Source organism: Salvelinus alpinus, chromosome 11 (assembly GCF_045679555.1).
Source record: "Salvelinus alpinus chromosome 11, SLU_Salpinus.1, whole genome shotgun sequence".
In the NCBI taxonomy this organism is placed as follows: Eukaryota; Metazoa; Chordata; class Actinopteri; order Salmoniformes; family Salmonidae; genus Salvelinus; species Salvelinus alpinus.
In genome coordinates this window covers 50,737,607-50,760,814 of record NC_092096.1, presented here as the reverse complement: position 1 = coordinate 50,760,814, position 23,208 = coordinate 50,737,607, and the positions used below count along the sequence as shown (strand labels likewise).

At 42.9% G+C, this 23,208-nt stretch overlaps 1 protein-coding gene across 2 annotated transcripts; it reads left to right on the top strand.

The window, feature by feature from the left end:
• The first annotated feature begins 7,201 nt into the window (after nucleotides 1-7,201).
• LOC139534883 (E3 ubiquitin-protein ligase TRIM39-like) lies at nucleotides 7,202-17,822 on the top strand. Of its 2 annotated transcripts, XM_071334409.1 has the most exons (8): nucleotides 7,202-7,264; nucleotides 7,885-8,462; nucleotides 8,603-8,698; nucleotides 8,922-9,155; nucleotides 9,347-9,494; nucleotides 9,590-9,616; nucleotides 9,889-10,070; nucleotides 15,182-17,822. In XM_071334409.1, exons 2-8 carry the CDS (start codon nucleotides 7,887-7,889, stop codon nucleotides 15,578-15,580), a joined length of 1,662 nt encoding a protein of 553 aa, XP_071190510.1. In that variant the 5' UTR covers nucleotides 7,202-7,264; nucleotides 7,885-7,886; the 3' UTR covers nucleotides 15,581-17,822. The 2 variants fall into 2 exon arrangements, with proteins under 2 accessions (XP_071190510.1, XP_071190511.1); XM_071334410.1 differs by lacking the exon at nucleotides 7,202-7,264 and having other exon boundaries at nucleotides 7,359-8,462.
• The last annotated feature ends 5,386 nt before the right edge of the window (nucleotides 17,823-23,208 follow it).

Here is a 23,208-nt window from a genome sequence, read left to right as displayed (position 1 = left end):
TACTTTGGGCACGTCAGTCATCCGAAATTCCGAACAATAACCAGTATGCCAAAGAAGTTATTAAAGCAGCAGAGAGACAGGCTGAAGGGCTCGTCAAAGAGCTGGAGCGGGAAATCACTTGGCGACAGAGAAATGTGTGTGTGTGTGTGTGTGTGTGTAGACAGAGGTTTTTGGACATCACGTCACAAGGAAGTCGAGTGCTTAAGTAGACAGGTACATATTGTTATCCCATGGTGTGGGACTGCCAAGCTATGATTCACACTCAGTGGAATATCACATCCTTGAAACAGTTCAATTCTTGTCTAGCTAAAGTGAAATCAACCCAATTAAGCCATGGTTTATTTTTACCTTTCACTACAAGACTAACAAATTGTAGGGTTTAAGACATTATTTTGAAGATACTGTAGATAATGAATCATAAATAATTTGGCACCAAACAACTCACCTGAAGATAATTCAGGCTAAAATAATTCCAGGTGTTTTCCCCTACCTTTACCATGGGATCACTTACAAATGTCCTTGTTTTTGAAAGAAAAGCGAACTTTTTTGTCCATTAAAATAACATCAAATTGATCAGAAGTACAGTGTAGACATTGTTAATGTTGTAAATGACTATTGTAGCTGGAAACGGCTGATTTATGGAATATCTACAACGGCGTACTTCTAGGCTGAGTTGCAAAGAAAAAGCCATATCTCAGATTGGCCAATAAAAAGAAAAGATTAAGATGGGCAAAAGAACACAGACACTGGACAGAGGAACTCTGCCTTGGAGGCCAGCATCCCGGAGTCGCCTCTTCACTGTTGATGTTGAGACTGGTGTTTTGCGCGTACTCTTTAATGAAGCTGCCAGTTGAGGACTTGTGAGGCAAACTGAAATGGTCCACCCACACAGCATGGTGAAGAAGGCACAACAGCGCCCCTTCAACCTCAGGAGGCTGAAGAAATTTGTCTTGTCACCGAAAACACTCAAACTTTTACAGATGCACAATCAAGAGCATCCTTTCGGGCTGTTTCAAGGCCTGGTACGGCATCTGCTCCACCCACAACCGTAAGGCTCTCCAGAGGGTAGTGCGGTCTGCACAACGCATCACCGGGGACAAACTACCTGCCCTCCAGGACTCCTACATCACCCGATGTCACAGGAAGGCCAAAAAGACCATCAAGGACAACAATCACCCGAGCCACTGCCTGTTCACCCCGCTATCACCCAGAAGGCGAGGTCAGTACAGGTGCATCAAAGCTGGGACTGAGAGACTGAAAAACAGCTTCTATCTCAAGGCCATCAGACTGGTAAACAGCCATCACTAACATTGAGTGGCTACTGCCAACATACTCAAATCTCTAGCCACTTTAATAATTAATAATTGAATGTATTCATTTTGTGAGGGCTGCAGGGCGTTTACCGGGTTTATTTGCCTAAATGTTTTATATTTTATTTGAGTTTAACCTGTAGTTGTTGGCTCTCTTCAAAAGTAAAATATCATATTCCTACTTAATGTCGATGTCTATATCATGCTCAATTAAGTGGGTTTGTGATGGAGTGTCTTGTAAGACCTGGTTTGGCTTACTTGTGCGCTGACACGTATGACAAGTTTTAATAAACTGAGCTATATCCCGCTTTAAACGTGGCCAGAAAAAATAACGAAGTATGCGATCATAAGTTTTACGAACACCCATATGACCTGCCACATCACCATGTGAAGTTTGCAACACTTTATTTCGCAAGGTAGTAGGTACAACTATTTGAAAGACTGGTTCTCCTAAACCCTGATCATAGTGTGGAACCCATTTCCTGACCAACAGCCCATCAAGAAGAAAATAACACTGAGCACTATTCCTCACCACTGAATCAGGAACCACTTTATCAAACAGATCAGCCAAAGTAGTATCGGCCTTTTGCTCAGCCATCAATGAATCTCTAGAACTAGTCAACTGTTCTGTCTGGAGTTTGACTGGCAACTCAAGACTTTCTGGCTTACTCTCAATCTCCTTACGAGAGGCTGCGCGGATAACCGCACAAACTGGAAATACCTCAGGAGACACAGTTTTGATCCGGAGATTCCCTTGCAGGGGACACTGAAGGTTGCTTCTTACAGATGTTTAGTTTGCCATCTGCCCACACCTTACTACCTGCCAAGTCATTCCCCAAAATCATGTGGACTCCCTCTACTGTCAACTGGGGTCTAACCCCAACATCTACATCACCCTCTACTAGACCACACTTTAGGGTAACTTCATGTAAAGGACAAGAGAATGGAACTAAACCCATACCACTACACAACGGCCAGTATCAGACTCTTTAGAGAACGGCAAAACAGATTCCAGAATAAAAGAATCTAAAGCTCCAGTGTCTCTTAGGATCTTGATTTTAACATTCTGGTTGCCATCTACCAGGGACACTACACCATCTGAAATAAAGGCTGAAAAATCACAGCGGGAAGACTGAGAATCAAACTCAACTAGTGGCTGACACAGCTCACCCTGGTGGCCAGAGGCTGTAACAGGACTTGCCATCACAGCAGGTTTAACTTGACCTGACTGTTTTGATTTAAGCAGAGGACAATCTTTCTTCCAATGTCCTTCAACTAAACAGTAGCGACAGGGATTAGCATTAACCGGTGCTTTAAGTCCTCCAGACCCAAACTTCTGCTGAGGCCTTTGGAAAGAAGCTTCAAAAAAAGGTGACCTACTATTCCTAGGAGTAAAGTTAGTTTTATGGTACATGTCACTTTTTGACTCAAAATGGCTTTTATGTGTTAGCCTGTACTCATCTGCAAGGATTGCTGCATCACTTGGAGACTTAACTTTACGTTCATTCATGTATGTAGCAACCTGGTCAGACACAGAATTTTTGAACTGTTCTAACACAATCAAATTAGAGAGACCCTCAAAAGTACTAACTTCAGAAGCTGTACACCAACGATTAAATGCAGTAGTCAAATCACGAACTCAGAATAGGTTTGTGAATCTAACTTTTTCCTGTAACGAAAACGTTGACGATATGCCTCTGGCACAAGCTCGTAGACCTTCAGAACTGCTGATTTAACTTTAGCAAAAACTTTGCTGTCAGCTACACTCAGTGCTGCAAAAGCCTCACGTGCTTTACCTGTAAGTACACATTGCAACAACATAGTCATGTCCAAATCTGACCAAGCTCTAGCTTCCGCAATACGCTCAAATAAAGTAAAGTATGTGTCTGGATCTGACTCATCAAGTTTAGGCAACAAACGAAGATTCTGTGAAACATCAAACTGTGGTAGTCTTTCTGGTCTATTAGCATTTCTCAATCGCTCTATCTCTAACTGCATTTGCAACAGTTCCCTCTGCTGCTCAAAAGTTAATGAAGGGCTAGACTGAAAACTTGCACCCTCACTACTAGCAGACTGACCGTCAAAAACACCCATTTCCCTAAGACCCTGCTTTAATCTAGTTTTAACAGTCTCTAATTGTTTTATCAACAATCTCAATCTGATAATGTTCAGCAATTTCAATTAACTGATCCTTTGTACACAACTCTAAGGCTACCTCTGAAGGAGCTTGAACAAAACTACTCAAAATGGAAGACATTTTCCTCAACCAATACAACTATTACAAATGCTCAAAAAACACAACTCACCTGCTGTCAGTCTGGGTTCAAGGACAGGAGCCACACCCCACTATCCTCCAAAAACTACTAACTAACTGGCCCTGGTCTTTAATAGATTTCAAGGTCTTGAAGATGCGCTCTGTTCATTCTTCATATTCTGTCACTAAGTGTATTTTCTGTTGGTGTAATTAAGCATGATACAGGAGAATGATCTGATATCACCATGTCATGGATTTGTTTACCTAATAAATTGTTGAGTGCATGTTTGGAAATATAAATGCAGTCAATTCTTGAATAACTTTTCTTACCTTGAGAAAAATAGGAGTAGTCTTTTGTAGTTGGGAATAGTAATCTTTAGGTGTCCTGTAGAATATTTGTAGAAATTACATTTTTATGCCTATTTGGCAGTTCCTTGAATTTGCCCTTTTTATTGCTGTGTCTGTCTATCTTGCCGAATGTGTGATTTAGGTTACGTGCTAAGATAATAGTTAATGTCTGGATTTGATCTAATATAGCTTGAATTCTATCTAAAAATCTAAGATTTGCCCCTGGGCGGATATACAATGAATCAATGTGTATTTACCACCATGTAAGGTACAATTCAAAATTAGAAAACGGCCTTCTTGGATCATGTGCTGGGATATAAGCGAAAAGGGTGTATTCTTGTTTATTAGGATACCTACACCTCTTCTCTTACTACAGTAAGTATCAGCATAAGCCTTTTCAAACCAGCTCCTCTTTAAATATGAAATGTTCAAGAACCTTATGCTTTTTCTTGCCTGTGTAGATTCCATGTAATAAATTGGATTTTGTTGGCCAGTACTTGTTTAGAATCAAAGTTAACCTTGTCTGTTCCATCTATCATTGAAGAACCAGATTAAACATTTTAGCAGACATGGCTACCTGGGCGGCAGGTAGCCTAGCTGTTAAGAGCGTTGGGCCAGTAACCGAAAGGTTGCTGATTTGAATCCACGAGCCAGATAGGTGCAAAATCTGTTGATGTGCTCTTGAACAAGGCACTTAACCATAGTTGCTCTGGATAAGAGTGTCTGCTAAATGAATCATATGAGAGTGGTGGACATCCCATGGATATGGGAGAGTCAAAGTTAGTGTATACATTATGTGTAGGTTGAACAAACATTTGAGAACACACAAAAAACATAAAGCAAAGTACTTCTTTGTACATTGAGGCGCTGTGCCTTTTTAGGGCTTTTAAGCTCCAACTCCTCTCCTAATGTACAAAAAGTCTGTGGAATATGTCCTTATAAATACATTGGAGAAAGTCTGCCACTTAAGTGCTGTGGTTAGTTTGTAAGTGGCTAGTAGGGCAGTCTTTCATAAGTATTCAGACCCTTTACTCAGTACTTTGTTGAAGCACCTTTGGCAGCAATTACAGCCTCGAGTCTTCTTGGGTATAACATGACAAGCTTGGCACACCTGTATTTGGAGAGTTTCTCCCATTCTTCTCTGCAGATCCTCTCAAGCTCTGTCACGTCTGATGGGGAACGTCGCAGCACAGCTATTTTCAGGTCTCTTCAGAGATGTTCGATCGGGTTCAAGTCCGGGCTCTGGCTGGGCCACTCAAGGACATTCAGAGACTTGTCCCGAAGCCACTCCTGTGTTGTCTTGGCTGTGTGCTTAGGGTTGTTGTCCTGTTGGAAGGTGAACCTTCGTCCCAGTCTGAGGTCCTGTGCACTCTGGAGCAGGTTTTCATCAAGGATCTCTCTGTACTTTGCGCCGTTCATCTTTCCCTCGATCCTTACTAGTCTCCTTGTCCCTGACGCTGAAAAAATCCCCACAGCATACTGCCACCACCATGCTTCACCGTAGGGATAGTGCCAGGTTTCCTCCAGATGTGACGCTTGGCATTTAGGCCAAAGAGTTCAATCTTGGTTTCATCAGACCAGAGAATCTTGATTCTCATGGTCTGAGAGTCCTTTGGGTGCCTTTTGTTAAACTCCATGCGGGCTGGCATGTGCCTTTTACTGAGGAGTGGCTTCCATCTGGCCACTCTACCATAAAGGCCTGATTGATGGAGTGCTGCAGATATAGTTGTCCTTCTGGAAGGTTCTCCCATCTCCACAGAGGAACTCTAGAGCTCTGTCAGAGTGACCATCGGGTTCTTGGTCACCTCCCTGACCAAGGCCCTTCTCCCCTCTCTGCATCGACACAATCCTGTCTCGGAGCTCTACGGACAATTCCTTCGACCTCATGGCTTGGTTTTTGCTTTGACATGCACTGTCAACTGTGGGACTTTATATAGATAGGTGCGTGCCTTTCCAAGTCATGTCCAATCAATTGAATTTACCACAGGTGGACTCCAATCAAGTTGTAGAAACATCTCAAGGATGATCAATTGTAACAGGATGCACCTGAGCTCAATTTCGAGTCTCATAGCAAAGGGTCTGAATACTTATGTAAATAACGTATCTTTTTTTTTTATTTTTTTATACATTTGCAAACAATTCTAAAAACCTGTTCTCGCATTGTCATTATGGGGTATTGTGTGTAGATTTATGATATTTTTATTTGATTTAATCCATTTTATAATAAGGCTGTAACGTAACAAAATGTGGAAAAAGTCAAGGGGTCTGAATACCCTCCGAATGCACTGTAATCTCAACTGCAATCTAGGTAATTTGGGTTGTGCTATTAGATGTAACACATTAAGTTATTTTATAAATACAAAATGTCTGACATTGTATTCCCATTTGAGCTGTTAAATGGTTGAAAGTGCAGTGATAACAGATTTAGATGACAACTAAACCAAAATATCTGATATTGTTTTTCTATATAATTTGGTTGTGCTTTTAGATGGTTGAAAGCATAAGTGATAATACATTTGGGAATTCAACAAACGTTTTGAGTGTGAATAAAGGTTGACATCTCACTGATCAACATCTCAACCAAATATTACTCAGATTTCCACGTTGAAATGACATGGTGTTCCCAGTGAGATATTTTGCAAGTTGATTGTGTTTTTGTTATGGATAGGATTGGGATATACAGTATTTGTGTGTTTATTATGGATATGAATGGAATATATTTGGTTTGACATATTGATATTTGATTTTGAGAAATCGTGGAAACGTATTTTTTTGTCCTTCTGAATACCTGCCTGTTTTTTGTCCTTCTGAATACCTGTCTGTTTTTTGTCCTTCTGAATACCTGTCTGTTTTTTGTCCTTCTGAATACCTGTCTGTTTTTAGTCCTTCTGAATACCTGTCTGTTTTTAGTCCTTCTGAATACCTGTCTGTTTTTTGTCCTTCTGAATACCTGTCTGTTTTTGTCCTTCTGAATACCTGTCTGTTTTTTGTCCTTCTGAATACCTGTCTGTTTTTTGTCCTTTTGAATACCTGCCTGTTTCTTGTCCTTCAGAATAAAAGGAAAGGAAACACCAATACCTTCCTGTTTGACAGTCACTTTTTACATTGGAGTAGCACAAGGAAGAAATCTTTACTACTGTTTGTGTTTCTTCAAGTATTGTGATGCAATGTTATAATGTGTGTCAATGTAGCTCAGTGGTGAAATGGAGTGGAAAGAGTTAATACATCAGGAAGTTCCCATCCATACAGTATCCCACTGTATAAAGGGGAGGGGCTTGAGCAATTGATTGGAACACAGCAGAACCTAGATAACTCTACTCTGCCACCTGAGGGCAAACCCTTGCCTGCCAAGGTAAGTGACAACTTTTATGAGGATAAGTATAGTTTCAAGGAAGAGGTTATGACTTCACACCGAGGCAAGAATTAAGGAGAGAGAAACTCTTCAATACAGTTATTTCCTATTGACTCTAACCTAAAACGCTGGGTTGGCTGTCACAGTACACTGGTTTCCTGCTCTGAGTATGGGCCATGATGACTCTTTGTACTTTGACCGCTGATGTTTTTCACAGGCAGCTGATAAGGCACCAGTGCTGTATTCACTAAGAATCAAACAGGTCGAAACGGGGAGGGACTAACCTGAACTTTTCCAATAAGAAACGCTAGATTTCATAGAAAAAATGTTCTGCTATGGTGGGCACTAATGAATACACCCCAGGGCTGAGTTTTAAGGTCATGGTTTGTCGTGAAAGCAACCGCATGCAGGGAGCTACAGTATAAGTTTGAGTTAACTGTTTGATTTACTTTCTCTGAAGCATAGTGTTTTACATAGGATTATAATACTTTTGAGATCTTTTATTATGTTCAAATTAGGGAGTATTTGATTCCATTTACAGCTGAAATACATTTGAAAGACTGCTTTATTTTGGGCTGCCTTTCTGAAACGGTGTTCGATCCTATCTGTTCTATCTGAAGACATGGCTTCTTCCGGTGATATATTATCTGAAGAGCAGTTCCAGTGCTCTATCTGTCTGGATGTCTTCACTGAGCCAGTCTCCATCCCATGTGGCCACAGTTTCTGCATGGCCTGTATAAAGAGACACTGGGATAGCAGTGATGTCTGCCATTGTCCCAGATGTAAGAGGGTGTTTGCAGGATGCCCTGATCTCCTCGAGAACTCATTCGCTAAAGACATTTCAAAAAAGATCAGGGCGAACAGACGGAACGGAATCAAGCAATCTGATGCCAAATCTGGAGGCGTGCACTGTGATGTCTGCGTGGGGAGAAAGCTCAAGGCCCTGAAGTCCTGCCTGGTGTGCCTGACTTCTTACTGCGAGACTCACCTGGAGCCTCATCAGAGAGTGGCGACTCTGAAGAGACACAAGCTGGTGGACCCTGTGAAGAACCTGGAGGACAGGATGTGTAAGAAGCACGAGAGACTCCTGGAGCTGTTCTGTAGGAGTGACCAGAGATGTGTGTGTGTGCTCTGCACGGAGACGGACCACAGGGCTCACGACACCGTTCCAGCAGAGAGAGAGAGTACGGCCAAGAAGGTAATGCTCTGATTATTCTTTCATTTTGACTAATACGTTTATTTTTTGCCAAGACAAATTCCTACGTTCCTGATTTTCATTCGGAATCTGATTCCAATTCTGGTTCCATTTCTGGTTCTTCTTCTGATTCTGATTGATAGGCTCAGATGAAGAAGACTGAGGCAGCGGTGCAGCAGATGATCCAGGCCAGATTGAAGAAGTTGGATGAGATCAAACACTCAGTCAAACTTAGCAGAGTGAGTCTTTATGATCAGCATCTTGTTATCTACTGTTGCTGATTCAGTTCCATTGGCACAACAGAATGGGACTGTTTTCTACAGTATTTCCTTGTTGTCATCAGACAAGTTCCAAGAAAGAAATAGAGGGCGATGAGCATGACGTCAATGTTATTTTCTATGTGGGGTACCATAGGGTTCAACTCTCGGCCTAACTGTTTTCAAATGTATGTCATTTGGTCAGATAAATTCAAAGAAAGAGATAGAGGATGGAGTGCAGGTCTTCACCGCTCTGGTGCGCTCCATCGAGAGAAGCCAGGCTGAGCTCATCGAGTTGATCGAGGAGAAACAGTCAGCAGCAGAGAGGCGAGCTGAAGGGCTTGTCAAAGAGCTGGAGCAGGAAATCACTGAGCTACAGAGGAGAAGCACTGAGCTGGAGCAGCTCTCACTCACTGAGGACCACCTCCACCTCCTAAAGGTCCGTGTCCCTCTACCAATATGGTCACAATAGGCAAATTCTAACTTCCACTTAAGTAGAATTTTCACCTACTCCCTCATTTCCATCAATGAATGACTAAATGAAAATCCGACTTAAGTGGAAGTTAGGATTACCTCACCGTCAACATCAGAGGATGTTGTCTGAAGTGTTTCTCCTGTTTCCCGTGGTAGATTTTTCCATCCCTGTGCACTCCTCCACCCACCAAGGACTGGTCTGAGATCAGTGTTCACTCTGACCTGTGTTTGGGGAATGTGAGGAGAGCTGTATCTCTTCTGGAGGAGGTAGTGGAGACAGCAAAAAACAAACTGTCAATTAAAGGTCGTTGCCATCTTCTGTCTTCTCACTACAGTTATACAATCCATTGTGAGACATACATTTTAATGTTGTGTTTTCTGTGGTTCCTTACCTTGCAGAGCATGAAAAGATACAGCTGTGTGCAGGTAAAGTTTTCTTTGGTGTTGATTCAAATCATTTTAATGAATCCTTTTTCTCTTCATTGTTCAGCTGTTGCTTCCATGACGGTGACTCCCTAGAAGAATGGCCATGCAGTACAAATATAACAGAATCTTTTGAACGTTGACACGTGTAAATGTTCAATGTGTTTAATGTTATATGCCTTTTGTTTCCTTTTGACCCTGTAAATTAGAGCACCAAAGAAAAAAAAATGGACAATAACATTTTATTTTCTTATCTATTTTACGTCTCCTCAAAGTTGACGTATCCCTGGACCCGAGCACTGCCAACCCCTGGCTGGTCGTGTCTGAGGATGGTAAGCAGGTCTGGGACGGGGACACGGAGCCGAGCCTCCTGAACGGTCCTCAACGATTCGACACGGCACCCTGTGTCCTTGCCAAGGACGGCTTTGCCACCGGGAGGCACTACTGGGAGGTCGAGGTGGGTTTGTACTGAAATTAAAAGGAAAAAACACGTTATATACGTTGTTTAATTGATGTAGGTCTGTCAGACTAAAACATTGGTTCAAATACATTAAATCTGTGGAGCATCATGATCACCAAAGTGCTGGAGATTCTTTTATTTTTCAGTGTACAGTTTTTCTCCATGCCCCTGGTAATACTGTAGGTATAGGTAAGCCTATAGGCACCTTACCTTTAAGTATTGGTAAAGCTACTGGACTATAGGGGTGTTTTTATTTTATTTTTTATTTTTTATTTAACCTTTATTTAACCAGGTAGGCAAATTGAGAACACGTTCTCATTTACAATTGCGACCTGGCCAAGATAAAGCAAAGCAGTTCGACACATACAACAACACATAGTTACACATGGAGTAAAACAAACATATAGTCAATGATACAGTGAAAAAAAATAAGTCTATATACAATGTGAGCAAGTGAGGTGAGATAAGGGAGGTGAAGGCAAACAAATATATGTATAAATAAATAAAAATATAAAAAGGCCATGGTGGCGAAGTAAATACAACACAGCAAGTAAAATAAAAACTAAAAAACACTGGAATGGTTGGTTTGCAGTGGAAGAAAGCGCAAAGTAGAGACAGAAATAATGGGGTGCAAAGGAGCAAAATAAATAAATAAATACAGTAGGTAAAGAGGTAGTTGTTTGGGCTAAATTATAGATGGGCTATGTACAGGTGCAATAATCTATGAGCTGCTCTGACAGCTGGTGCTTAAAGCTAGTGAGGGAGATAAGTGTTTCCAGTTTCAGAGATTTTTGTAGTTCGTTCCAGTCATTGGCAGCAGAGAACTGGAAGGAGAGGCGGCCAAAGGAAGAATTGGTTTTGGGGGTGACCAGAGAGATATACCTGCTGGAGCGCGTGCTACAGGTAGGTGTTGCTATGGTGACCAGCGAGCTGAGATAAGGGGGGACTTTACCTAGCAGGGTCTTGTAGATGACCTGGAACCAGTGGGTTTGGCGACGAGTATGAAGCGAGGGCCAGCCAACGAGAGTGTACAGGTCGCAGTGGTGGGTAGTATATGGGGCTTTGGTGACAAAACGGATGGCACTGTGATAGACTGCATCCAATTTATTGAGTAGGGTTTTGGAGGCTATTTTGTAAATGACATCACCGAAATCGAGGATTGGTAGGATGGTCAGTTTTACAAGGGTATGTTTGGCAGCATGAGTGAAGGATGCTTTGTTGCGGAATAGGAAGCCAATTCTAGATTTAACTTTGGATTGGAGATGTTTGATGTGAGTCTGGAAGGAGAGTTTACAGTCTAACCAGACACCTAGGTATTTGTAGTTGTCCACATATTCTAAGTCAGAGCCGTCCAGAGTAGTGATGTTGGACAGGCGGGCAGGTGCAGGCAGCGATCGGTTGAAGAGCATGCATTTAGTTTTACTTGTATTTAAGAGCAATTGGAGGCCACGGAAGGAGAGTTGTATGGAATTGAAGCTCGCCTGGAGGGTTGTTAACACAGTGTCAAAAGATGGGCCAGAAGTATACAGAATAGTGTCGTCTGCGTAGAGGTGGATCAGAGAATCACCAGCAGCAAGAGCGACATCATTGATGTATACAGAGAAGAGAGTCGGTCCAAGAATTGAACCCTGTGGCACCCCCATGGAGACTGCCAGAGGCCCGGACAACAGACCCTCCGATTTGACACACTGAACTCGATCAGAGAAGTAGTTGGTGAACCAGGCGAGGCAATCATTAGAGAAACCAAGGCTGTCGAGTCTGCCGATGAGGATGTGGTGATTGACAGAGTCAAAAGCCTTGGCCAGGTCAATGAATACGGCTGCACAGTATTGTTTCCTATCGATGGCGGTTAAGATATCGTTTATGACCTTGAGCGTGGCTGAGGTGCACCCATGACCAGCTCTGAAACCAGATTGCATAGCGGAGAAGGTATGGTGGGATTCGAAATGGTCGGTAATCTGTTTGTTGACTTGGCTTTCGAAGACCTTAGAAAGGCAGGGTAGGATAGATATAGGTCTGTAGCTGTTAGGGTCAAGAGTGTCCCCCCCTTTGAAGAGGGGGATAACCGCAGCTGCTTTCCAATCTTTGGGAATCTCAGACGACACGAAAGAGAGGTTGAAAAGGCTAGTAATAGGGGTGGCAACAATTTCAGCAGATAGTTTTAGAAAGAAAGGGTCCAGATTATCTAGCCCGGCTGATTTGTAAGGGTCCAGATTTTGCATCTCTTTCAGAACATCAGCTGACTGTATTTGGGAGAAAGAGAAATGGGGAAGGCTTGGGCGAGTAGCAGAGGGGAGGGCAGTGCTGTTGACCGGGGTAGGGGTAGCCAGGTGGAAAGCATGGCCAGCCGTAGAAAAATGCTTATTGAAATTCTCAATTATAGTGGATTTGTCGGTGGTGACAGTGTTTCCTATCTTCAGTGCAGTTGGAAGCTGGGAGGAGGTGTTCTTATTCTCCATGGACTTTACAGTGTCCCAGAACTTTTTTGAATTTGTGTTGCAGGAAGCAAATTTCTGCTTGAAAAAGCTAGCCTTGGCTTTTCTAACTGCCTGTGTATATTGGTTTCTAGCTTCCCTGAAAAGTTGCATATCACGGGGGCTGTTCGATGCTAATGCAGAACGCCATAGGATGTTTTTCTGTTGGTTAAGGGCAGTCAGGTCAGGAGAGAACCAAGGGCTATATCTGTTCCTGGTTCTAAATTTCTTGAATGGGGCATGCTTATTCAAGATGGTGAGGAAGGCATTTTAAAAAAATGTCCAGGCATCCTCTACTGACGGGATGAGATCAATATCCTTCCAGGATACCTCGGCCAGGTCGATTAGAAAGGCCTGCTCGCTGAAGTGTTTCAGGGAGCGTTTGACAGTGATGAGTGGAGGTCGTTTGACCGCTGACCCATTACGGATGCAGGCAATGAGGCAGTGATCGCTGAGATCTTGGTTGAAAACAGCAGAGGTGTATTTGGAGGGCAAGTTTGTTAGGATGATATCTATGAGGGTACCCGTGTTTACGGAATTGGGGTGGTACCTGGTAGGTTCATTGATAATTTGTGTGAGATTGAGGGCATCAAGCTTAGATTGTAGGGTGGCTGGGGTGTTAAGCATGTTCAAATTTAGGTCGCCTAGCAGCACGAGCTCTGAAGATAGATGGGGGGCAATCAGTTCACATATAGTGTCCAGAGCACAGCTGGGGGCAGAGGGTGGTCTATAGCAGGCGGCAACGGTGAGAGACTTGTTTTTAGAGAGGTGGATTTTTAAAAGTAGAAGTTCAAATTGTTTGGGAACAGACCTGGATAGTAAAACAGAACTCTGCAGGCAATCTTTGCAGTAGATTGCAACACCGCCCCCTTTGGCCGTTCTATCTTGTCTGAAAATCTTGTAGTTGGGGATGAAAATGTCAGAATTTTTGGTGGTCTTTCTAAGCCAGGATTCAGACACGGCTAAAACATCCGGGTTGGCAGAGTGTGCTAAAGCAGTGAACAAAACAAACTTAGGGAGGAGGCTTCTAATGTTAACATGCATGAAGCCAAGGCTATTACGGTTACAGAAGTCATCAAAAGAGAGCGCCTGGGGAATAGGAGTGGAGCTAGGTACTGCAGGGCCTGGATTCACCTCTACATCACCAGAGGAACAGAGGAGGAGTAGGATAAGGGTACGGCTAAAAGCTATGAGAATTGGTCGTCTAGAACTTCTAGAGCAGAGAGTAAAAGGAAGTTTCTGGGGGCGATAAAATAGCTTAAAGGAATAATGTACAGACAAAGGTATGGTAGGATGTGAATACAGTGGAGGTAAACCTAGGTATTGAGTGATGATGAGAGAGATATTGTCTCTAGAAACATCATTGAAACCAGGTGATGTCATCGCATATGTGGGTGGTGGAACTGAGAGGTTGGATATGGTATAGTGAGCAGGGCTAGAGGCTCTACAGTGAAATAAGCCAATAAACACTAACCAGAACAGCAATGGACAAGGCATATTTACATTAAGGAGAGGCATGCTTAATCGAGTGATCAATAAGGGTCCAGTGAGTAGAGGTTGGTTGGGGTCACGGCGATCCAGACAGCTGGCCGGGTAGATGGCTATCGGTAGCAAGATAGCATAGGATGGAGGTCTATTTGTAGATACCTCGTGCGTTTCCGTCGGTAGGTTAGTGGGGTTCCGTGTGGTAGAGGGGATCAATCCAAATTGGCAAAATAGATATAGTGACCCAAGAAAAAGAAAAAGAAAATAAAATAAATAAATAATAATGATAATTGTCCGATATACTTATTCAGATAGCAGCCGATAAGACAGCTAACGATTAGCGGGCCCCAGATGAGCGTTCAGGTAACGTCGGGACGGAGGTGCCAGTTGGATAACTCCCTCGGGCAGATAACGTCGGTAGTCAGTCGTGAAGGCCCGGTGGGGCTCCGTATCTGCGGCAACAACAAAAAAAAAAAAAACGGGTCCGGATAGGTGACTGTAGCCCAGGAATGGCTGATGGAACTCCTCAGCTGGCTAGCTCCGGAATGATTTGAGTTTGCTCCGGGATCGACGTAAGCCAATAGTCACACGGTTTGCAGCTAGCTAGCTGCGAAATCAAGGTGCAAATGTCCAGAGCCTGCGGCTGAAATCCGGGGAAACTGAGAGAAAAAAAGTCCCGGAATGCTCCGGTCCGAGTCGCGTTGCACAAAAGTGCCGGTAGATTATCGAGCTAAAGGAATAGCTGATGACCACAAAACGTGGGCAGCTGAATCACCAACGCTAGCCAGCAAACCGGCTAATTTCTGGGCAGCTACAGATTAGCTTCTGGCTAGCTATCGGATAGCTTCTGGTTAGCTTTCTGGCTAGCTTCTGAATTAGCCCCTGGCTAGCTTCCACGGTGGATTTTCAGATTTGAGGTAAATAATACTTTTTTGTAATTGGTGAAGCGGGTTGCAGGAAAGCTTTTGCAGGAAAGCTTTTGTAGTTGAGTTCTTGGATAATAAAATATATAAAAGATATGCGAAGAAAGGTGTAAATATATATATATACAGGACACAACAATACGAAACAGAAATGACGTCTGAACTGCTAAGCCATCTTGGAGAGTCATATGAGTCATGTGAGTTATACTTTTTTCAATTGATTAAGGTCGGAGACAAGACGGCTTGGGACCTGGGTGTGGCCAAGGAGTCCATCAACAGGAAGGGCATGGTCACACTGAGCCCTGAGGACGGCTATTGGACGATATGTTTGAGGAGAGGAAGTGAGTACAGAGCATGTGAGGGACAGTCGGTGTTGCTCCACATCAGAGAGAAACCATGGAAGGTTGGGGTGTTTGTGGATTACGAGGAGGGGAAGGTGTCGTTTTATAATGTAACGGACAGGTCTCATATTTATTCGTTCACGGGCTACCAGTTCACTGAGAGGGTGTTACCTTTGCTCAACCCAGATATGCGTGACAGCGGGAACAACATATCACCGCTCATTATATGTCCTGTTGGTGTTTTCACCAGAGGCGGTAGTTTGGATGATGACATAACAATATGAAATGTACTTTGCATTTCATTTTGAAAGTGTCCTAAAGAGGAAAACAGAAAACAAAATGGACTTAAATTGATAAATGGGTTATAGAAAGATTCAGTAAGATTCACTCCATTTAATTTAGTTGAATTAAATGAAATTATGAATGCTCTTTTAAATGCAGATATGTTGTGTTTTATTTATATTTTATGTAATTGTCTGAGAAGAAGACAGAAGTTAATGCAACTATCCAAACCAATCTTTATTAGCTCATGTCATGTATTTTTTTTTTTACAATTTGAATGAATGCAACAGTTGTACAATAGATGAAGATATTCCAAACTTTTCAAATCCATCGTATACTGACTGAATAAAACATTGTTCTGGCACGGACAAATCATTTATAGATTTGGGGTATTTAGGTTGGAATTCAGGTATTCAATGTACTGTAAAATGTACCCTTAAAAAATATACGTTGTGAAAAATACATCTATATGTGCCTCATTTGCATACTGTATATACACTAGATGTATTTGCATACATTAATAAATTAATATAAAGGGGTGGAACAGGGCTACAACCACCAAAAAATGTATCTGTCTCGGACTACCTGAGCTGTCTAGACTGCCTCATTAATACTGTTGTTGTAACATTTTATTACATAATTCAACAAGTGTGTCAAGAGAAGGATGATGTAGTAACCAAAAAAGTGTTAAACTAATCAAAATTGGTAAAAGACCAAGTCCATATTACGGCGAGAGCAGCTCAAATAAGCAAAGAGAAATGACAGTCCATCATTTCTTCAAGACCTGAAGGTCAGTCAATCTGGAACATTTCAAGAACTTTGAAAGTTTCTTCAACTGCAGTTTCAAAAACCATCAAGCGCTATGATGAAACTGGCTCTCATGAGGACCGCCACAGGAAAGGATGACCCAAAGTTACCTCTGCTGCAGAGGATAAGTTCATTAGAGTTACCAGCCTCAGAAATTGCATCCCAAATAAATGCTTCACAGAGTTCAAGTAACAGACACGTTTCAACATCAACTGTTCAGAGGAGACTGCGTGAATCAGGCCTTCATGGTCAAATTGCTGCAAAGAAACCACTACTAAAGGACAACAATAAGAATAAGAGACTTGCTTGGGCCAAGAAACACGAGCAATGGACATTAGACCGGTGGAAATCTGTCCTTTGGTCTGATGAGATCAAATTTGAGATTTTTGGTTCCAACTCCTGTGTCTTTGTGAGACGCAGAGTAGGTGAATGGATGTTCTCTTTATGTGTGGTACCCTACCGTGAAGCATGGAGGAGGAGGTGTGATGGTGTGGGAGTGCTTTGCTGGTGACACTGTCAGTGATTTATTTAAAATTCAAGGCACACAACCAGCATGGCTACCACAGCATTCTGCAGGGAAACGCCATCCCATCTGGTTTGCGCTTAGTGGGACTATCATTTGTTTTTCAACAGAACAATGACCCAACACACCTCCAGGCTGTGTAAGGGCTATTTGACCAAGAAGGAGAGTGATGGAGTAGTGCATCAGATGACCTGGCCAACACAATCGCCCAACCTCAAACCAATTGAGATGGTTTGGAATGAGTTGGACCGCAGAGTGAAGGAAAAGCAGTCAACAAGTGCTCAGCTTATGTGGGAACTCCTTCAAGACTGTTGGAAAAGCATTCCAGGTGAGCTGGTTGAGAGAATGCAAAGCTGTCATCAAGGCAAATGGTGGCTACTTTGAAGAATCTCAAATATTGTCACGACTTCTGCCGAGGTCGGTTCCTCTCCTTGTTCGGCGGCGTTTGACGGTCGACGTCAACGGTCTTCTAGCCATCGCCGCTCCACCTTTCATTTTCCATTTGTTTTGTCTTGTTTTCCCACACACCTGGTTCACATTCCCTCGTCAGACTGAATGTATATTACCATCTGTTCCCCCCATGGCTGTGTGTGGAATTGTTTGTTGTTACGTGTATGTGCACGTCAGACTGGTTTGCGCCAGGTTATGTCAACCCGTATTTGTTTCGTTTTCTTAGTGCCGTGTGTTTGTTCGCCGTAATAAAGGGCTCTGTTTGCTACCCAATTCTGCTCTCCTGCGCCTGACTTCCCTGCAGCCAGTTACGCACTCGCTACAAATATAAAATAGATTTTGATTTGATTAACACTTTTTTTGTTACTACATGATTCCATATGTGTTATTTCATAGTTTTGATGTCTTCACTATTATTCTACAATGTATAAAATAATTAAAATAAAGAAATACCCTTGAATGAGTAGGTGTGTCCAAACCTTTTACTGGTAGTGTACGTTTGCGAGATCAGACATAATATCACTATAATTCGAGTGCTCATTTTTGGAAGTTGCTTTCATTTGTAAACATTTCAACTGTATTAAATCTTACTTTTTCAATTGCACAAAAAATGAACACCCACCAAAATAAAGTTATCTTTCTTCTCTTTCTTGTGATGTAACTGTCGAGCGAAGCATTAGCACTCTTATCGATGCAACAGAAAGCCAATGTATTCCATTGAGCCCATTTTAGCCATTACCGGAGTGTGTTTGACAGGTCATTACAAATGTTTCCGCGGTCGTTATGTTAACGGGAAAACAGTAATGTTACAAGCAACAGTGGGAAAGATTTAAGTGACACCTGGATTTTGAAAGCAATCAATCCAGTGAGATTTAGGTGCAGTAGCAATTTTAGCATGTATATCTTGGTGTGGCAAAACAAACAACAAAATATGCATGCTAGCAAAGCCACTACACAACACAACACTAAACAATACATTAATTGCACTATAATGGTGACAAACGGTGCCCACAAACTGTTTGGGCCTACATAAAGCTGTCCCAACAGCAGTCCCAACACCTTACCACTGCTACACCTGGCTATCAGCGGAGCCTTGTCTGGCATCGAAACAGTTAATTCAGCCTCATTTACTGCCTTTTTAAAAAGCATAGCTGATATGGCTGACTTGTTTAAACAAATGTGGTTTCTACTGACAATTGAGATGTACAAACTATGGCATAAGGGAACGATGAGCGGACAAGAGGCAATCCGTAATTTCGATTAAGACATTAATCAATCAATCAATTTTATTTTATATAGCCCTTCGTACATCAGCTAATATCTCGAAGTGCTGTACAGAAACCCAGCCTAAAACCCCAAACAGCTAGTAATGCAGGTGTAGAAGCACGGTGGCTAGGAAAAACTCCCTAGAAAGGCCAAAACCTAGGAAGAAACCTAGAGAGGAACCAGGCTATGAGGGGTGGCCAGTCCTCTTCTGGCTGTGCCGGGTGGAGATTATAACAGAACTATGCCAAGATGTTCAAAAATGTTCATAAGTGACAAGCATGGTCAAATAATAATCATGAATAATTGTCAGTTGGCTTTTCATAGCCGATCATCAAGAGTTGAAAAACAACAGGTCTGGGACAGGTGGCGGTTCCATAACCGCAGGCAGAACAGCTGAAACTGGAATAGCAGCAAGGCCAGGCGGACTGGGGACAGCAAGGAGTCACCACGGGCGGCAGTCCCGACGCATGGTCCTAGGGCCCAGGTCCTCCGAGAGAAAGAAAGAGAGAAGGAGAAAATTAGAGAGAGCCAAGATTTTCAAAATGTTCATAAATGACAAGCATGGTCAAATAATAATCAGGAATAAATCTCAGTTGGCTTTTCATAGCCGATCATTAAGAGTTGAAAACAGCAGGTCTGGGACAGGTAGGGGTTCCATAACCGCAGGCAGAACAGTTGAAACTGGAATAGCAGCAAGGCCAGGCGGACTGGGGACAGCAAGGAGTCACCACGGCCGGTAGTCCCGACGTATGGTCCTAGGGCTCAGGTCCTCCGAGAGAAAGAAAGAGAGAAGGAGAAAATTAGAGAGAGCCAAGATTTTCAAAATGTTCATAAATGACAAGCATGGTCAAATAATAATCAGGAATAAATCTCAGTTGGCTTTTCATAGCCGATCATTAAGAGTTGAAAACAGCAGGTCTGGGACAGGTAGGGGTTCCGTAACCGCAGGCAGAACAGTTGAAACTGGAATAGCAGCAAGGCCAGGCGGACTGGGGACAGCAAGGTGTCATCATGCCCGGTAGTCCTGACGTATGGTCCTAGGGCTCAGGTTCTCAGAGAGAAAGAGAGAACGAGAGAATTAGAGAGAGCATACTTAAATTCACACAGGACACTGGATAAGACAGGAGAAGTACTCCAGGTAACCAACTGACCCTAGCCCCCCGACACATAAACTACTGCAGCATAAATACTGGAGGCTGAGACAGGAGCGGTCAGGAGACACTGTGGCCCCATCCGAAGAAACCCCCGGACAGGGCCAAACAGGAAGGATATAACCCCACCCACTTTGCCAAAGCACAGCCCCCGCACCACTAGAGGGAAATCCTCAACCACCAACTTACAATCCTGAGACAAGGCCGAGTATAGCCCACAAAGGTCTCCACCACAGCACAAACCAAGGGGGGGCGCCAACCCAGACAGGAAGATCACGTCAGTAACTCAACCCACTCAAGTGACGCACCCCTCCTAGGGACGGCATGAAAGAGCACCAGCAAGCCAGTGACTCAGCCCCTGTAACAGGGTTAGAGGTAGAGAATCCCAGTGGAGAGAGGGGAACCGGCCTGGCAGAGACAGCAAGGGCGGTTCGTTGCTCCAGAGCCTTTCCGTTCACCTTCACACTCCTGGGCCAGACTACACTCAATCATATGACCTACTGAAGAGATAAGTCTTCAGTAAAGACTTAAAGGTTGAGACCGAGTCTGCGTCTCTCACATGGGTAGGCAGACTGTTCCATAAAAATGGAGATCTATAGGAGAAAGCCCTGCCTCCCGCTGTTTGCTTAGAAATTCTAGGGACAATTAGGAGGCCTGCGTCTTGTGACCGTAGCGTACGTATTGGTATGTACGGCAGGACCAACTCGGAAAGATAGGTAGGAGCAAGCCCATGTAACGCTTTATAGGTTAACAGTAAAACCTTGAAATCAGCCCTTGCCTTAACAGGAAGCCAGTGTAGGGAAGCTAGCACTGGAGTAATATGATCAAATTTCTTGGTTCTAGTCAGGATTCTAGCAGCCGTATTTAGCACTAACTGAAGTTTATTTAGTGCTTTATCCGGGTAGCCGGAAAGTAGAGCATTGCAGTAGTCTAACCTAGAAGTAACAAATGCATGGATTAATTTTTCTGCATCATTTTTGGACAGAAAATTTCTGATTTTTGCAATGTTACGTAGATTGTCCTTGAAACAGTCTTGATATGTTCGTCAAAAGAGAGATCAGGGTCAAGAGTAACGCCGAGGTCCTTCACAGTTTTATTTGAGACGACTTTACAACCATCAAGATGAATTGTCAGATTTAACAGAAGAAGGACCTAGAACAAGCATCTCTGTTTTGTCCGAGTTTAAAAGTAGAAAGTTTTCAGCCATCCACTTCCTTATGTCTGAAACACAGGCTTCTAGCGAGGGCAATTTTGGGGCTTCACCATGTTTCATTGAAATGTACAGCTGTGTGTCATCCGCATAGCAGTGAAAGTTAACATTATGTTTTCGAATAACATCCCCAAGAGGTAAAATATATAGTGAAAACAATAGTGGTCCTAAAACGGAACCTTGAGGAACACCGAAATGTACAGTTGATTTATTTTGACATACACTTAGTATTACTTTCCTTGCTACGGTATACATACAGTGAGGGAAAAAAGTATTTGATCCCCTGCTGATTTTGTACGTTTGCCCACTGACAAAGAAATGATCAGTCTATAATTTTAATGGTAGGTTTATTTGAACAGTGAGAGACAGAATAACAACAAAAAAATCCAGAAAAACGCATGTCAAAAACGTTATAAATTGATTTGCATTTTAATGAGGGAAATAAGTATTTGACCCCCTCTCAATCAGAAAGATTTCTGGCTCCCAGGTGTCTTTCATACAGGTAACGAGCTGAGATTAGGAGCACACTCTTAAAGGGAGTGCTCCTAATCTCAGTTTCTTACCTGTATAAAAGACACCTGTCCACAGAAGCAATCAATCAATCAGATTCCAAACTCTCCACCATGGCCAAGACCAAAGAGCTCTCCAAGGATATCAGGGACAAGATTGTAGATCTACACAAGGCTGGAATGGGCTACAAGACCATTGCCAAGCAGCTTGGTGAGAAGGTGACAACAGTTGGTGCGATTATTCGCAAATGGAAGAAACACAAAAGAACTGTCAAACTCCCTTGGCCTAGGGCTCCATGCAAGATCTCACCTCGTGGAGTTGCAATGATCATGAGAATGGTGAGGAATCAGCCCAGAACTACACAGGAGGATCTTGTCAATGATCTCAAGGCAGCTGGGACCATAGTCACCAAGAAAACAATTGGTAACACACTACGCCGTGAAGGACTGAAATCCTGCAGCGCCCGCAAGGTCCCCCTGCTCAAGAAAGAACATATACATGCCCGTCTGAAGTTTGCCAATGAACATCTGAATGATTCAGAGGACAACTGGGTGAACGTGTTGTGGTCAGATGAGACCAAAATGGAGTTCTTTGGCATCAACTCAACTTGCTGTGTTTGGAGGAGGAGGAATGCTGCCTATGACCCCAAGAAACCATCCCCACCGTCAAACATGGCGGTGGAAACATTATGCTTTGGGGGTGTTTTTCTGCTAAGGGGACAGGACAACTTCACCGCATCAAAGGGACGATGGACGGGGCCATCTACCGTCAAATCTTGGGTGAAAACCTCCTTCCCTCAGCCAGGGTATTGAAAATGGGTCGTGGATGGGTATTCCAGCATGACAATGACCCAAAACACACGGCCAAGGCAACAAAGGAGTGGCTCAAGACAAAGCACATTAAGGTCCTGGAGTGGCCTAGCCAGTCTCCAGACCTTAATCCCATAGAAAATCTGTGGAGGGAGCTGAAGGTTCGAGTTGCCAAACGTCAGTCTCGAAACCTTAATGACTTGAAGAAGATCTGCAAAGAGGAGTGGGACAAAATCTCTCCTGAGATGTGTGCAAACCTGGTGGCCAACTACAAGAAACATCTGACCTCTGTGATTGCCAACAAGGGTTTTGCCACCAAGTACTAAGTCATGTTTTGCAGAGGGGTCAAATACTTATTTCCCTCATTAAAATGCAAATCAATTTATAAAATTTTTGACATGCGTTTTTCTGGATTTTTTTGTTGATATTCTGTCTCTCACTGTTCAAATAAACCTACCATTAAAATTACAGACTGATAATTTCTTTGTCAGTGGGCAAACGTACAAAATCAGCAGGGGATCAAATACTTTTTTCCCTCACTGTATCTCCCTGACATATTACATCATTTATGCAGCAGCATACAATACATTTTTGGAGCTGTGTTCACTTCCTTCCAAACCACTCATTGTTGAATTTGCGATTTCCAACTTGTTGTGTAATGTTTATGTCCATGATACGTTTTATCTATAATTTCTCTTCATTATTTATCCTCATATGACAAGGATTGAAAAGGATTTGCCAGTAGATTGTTGACTTTATTCATGATGATGACTGCTAGCTAAGGTTTTGAAAGTATGATGTTGACATGATCAGTCCAATCGAAGCTACTGTACATATAACGTGATTTGACATCATTTTATCTGTGGCCAATGACCTTCTAATGTAACTCTATGGCAGCTCCCAA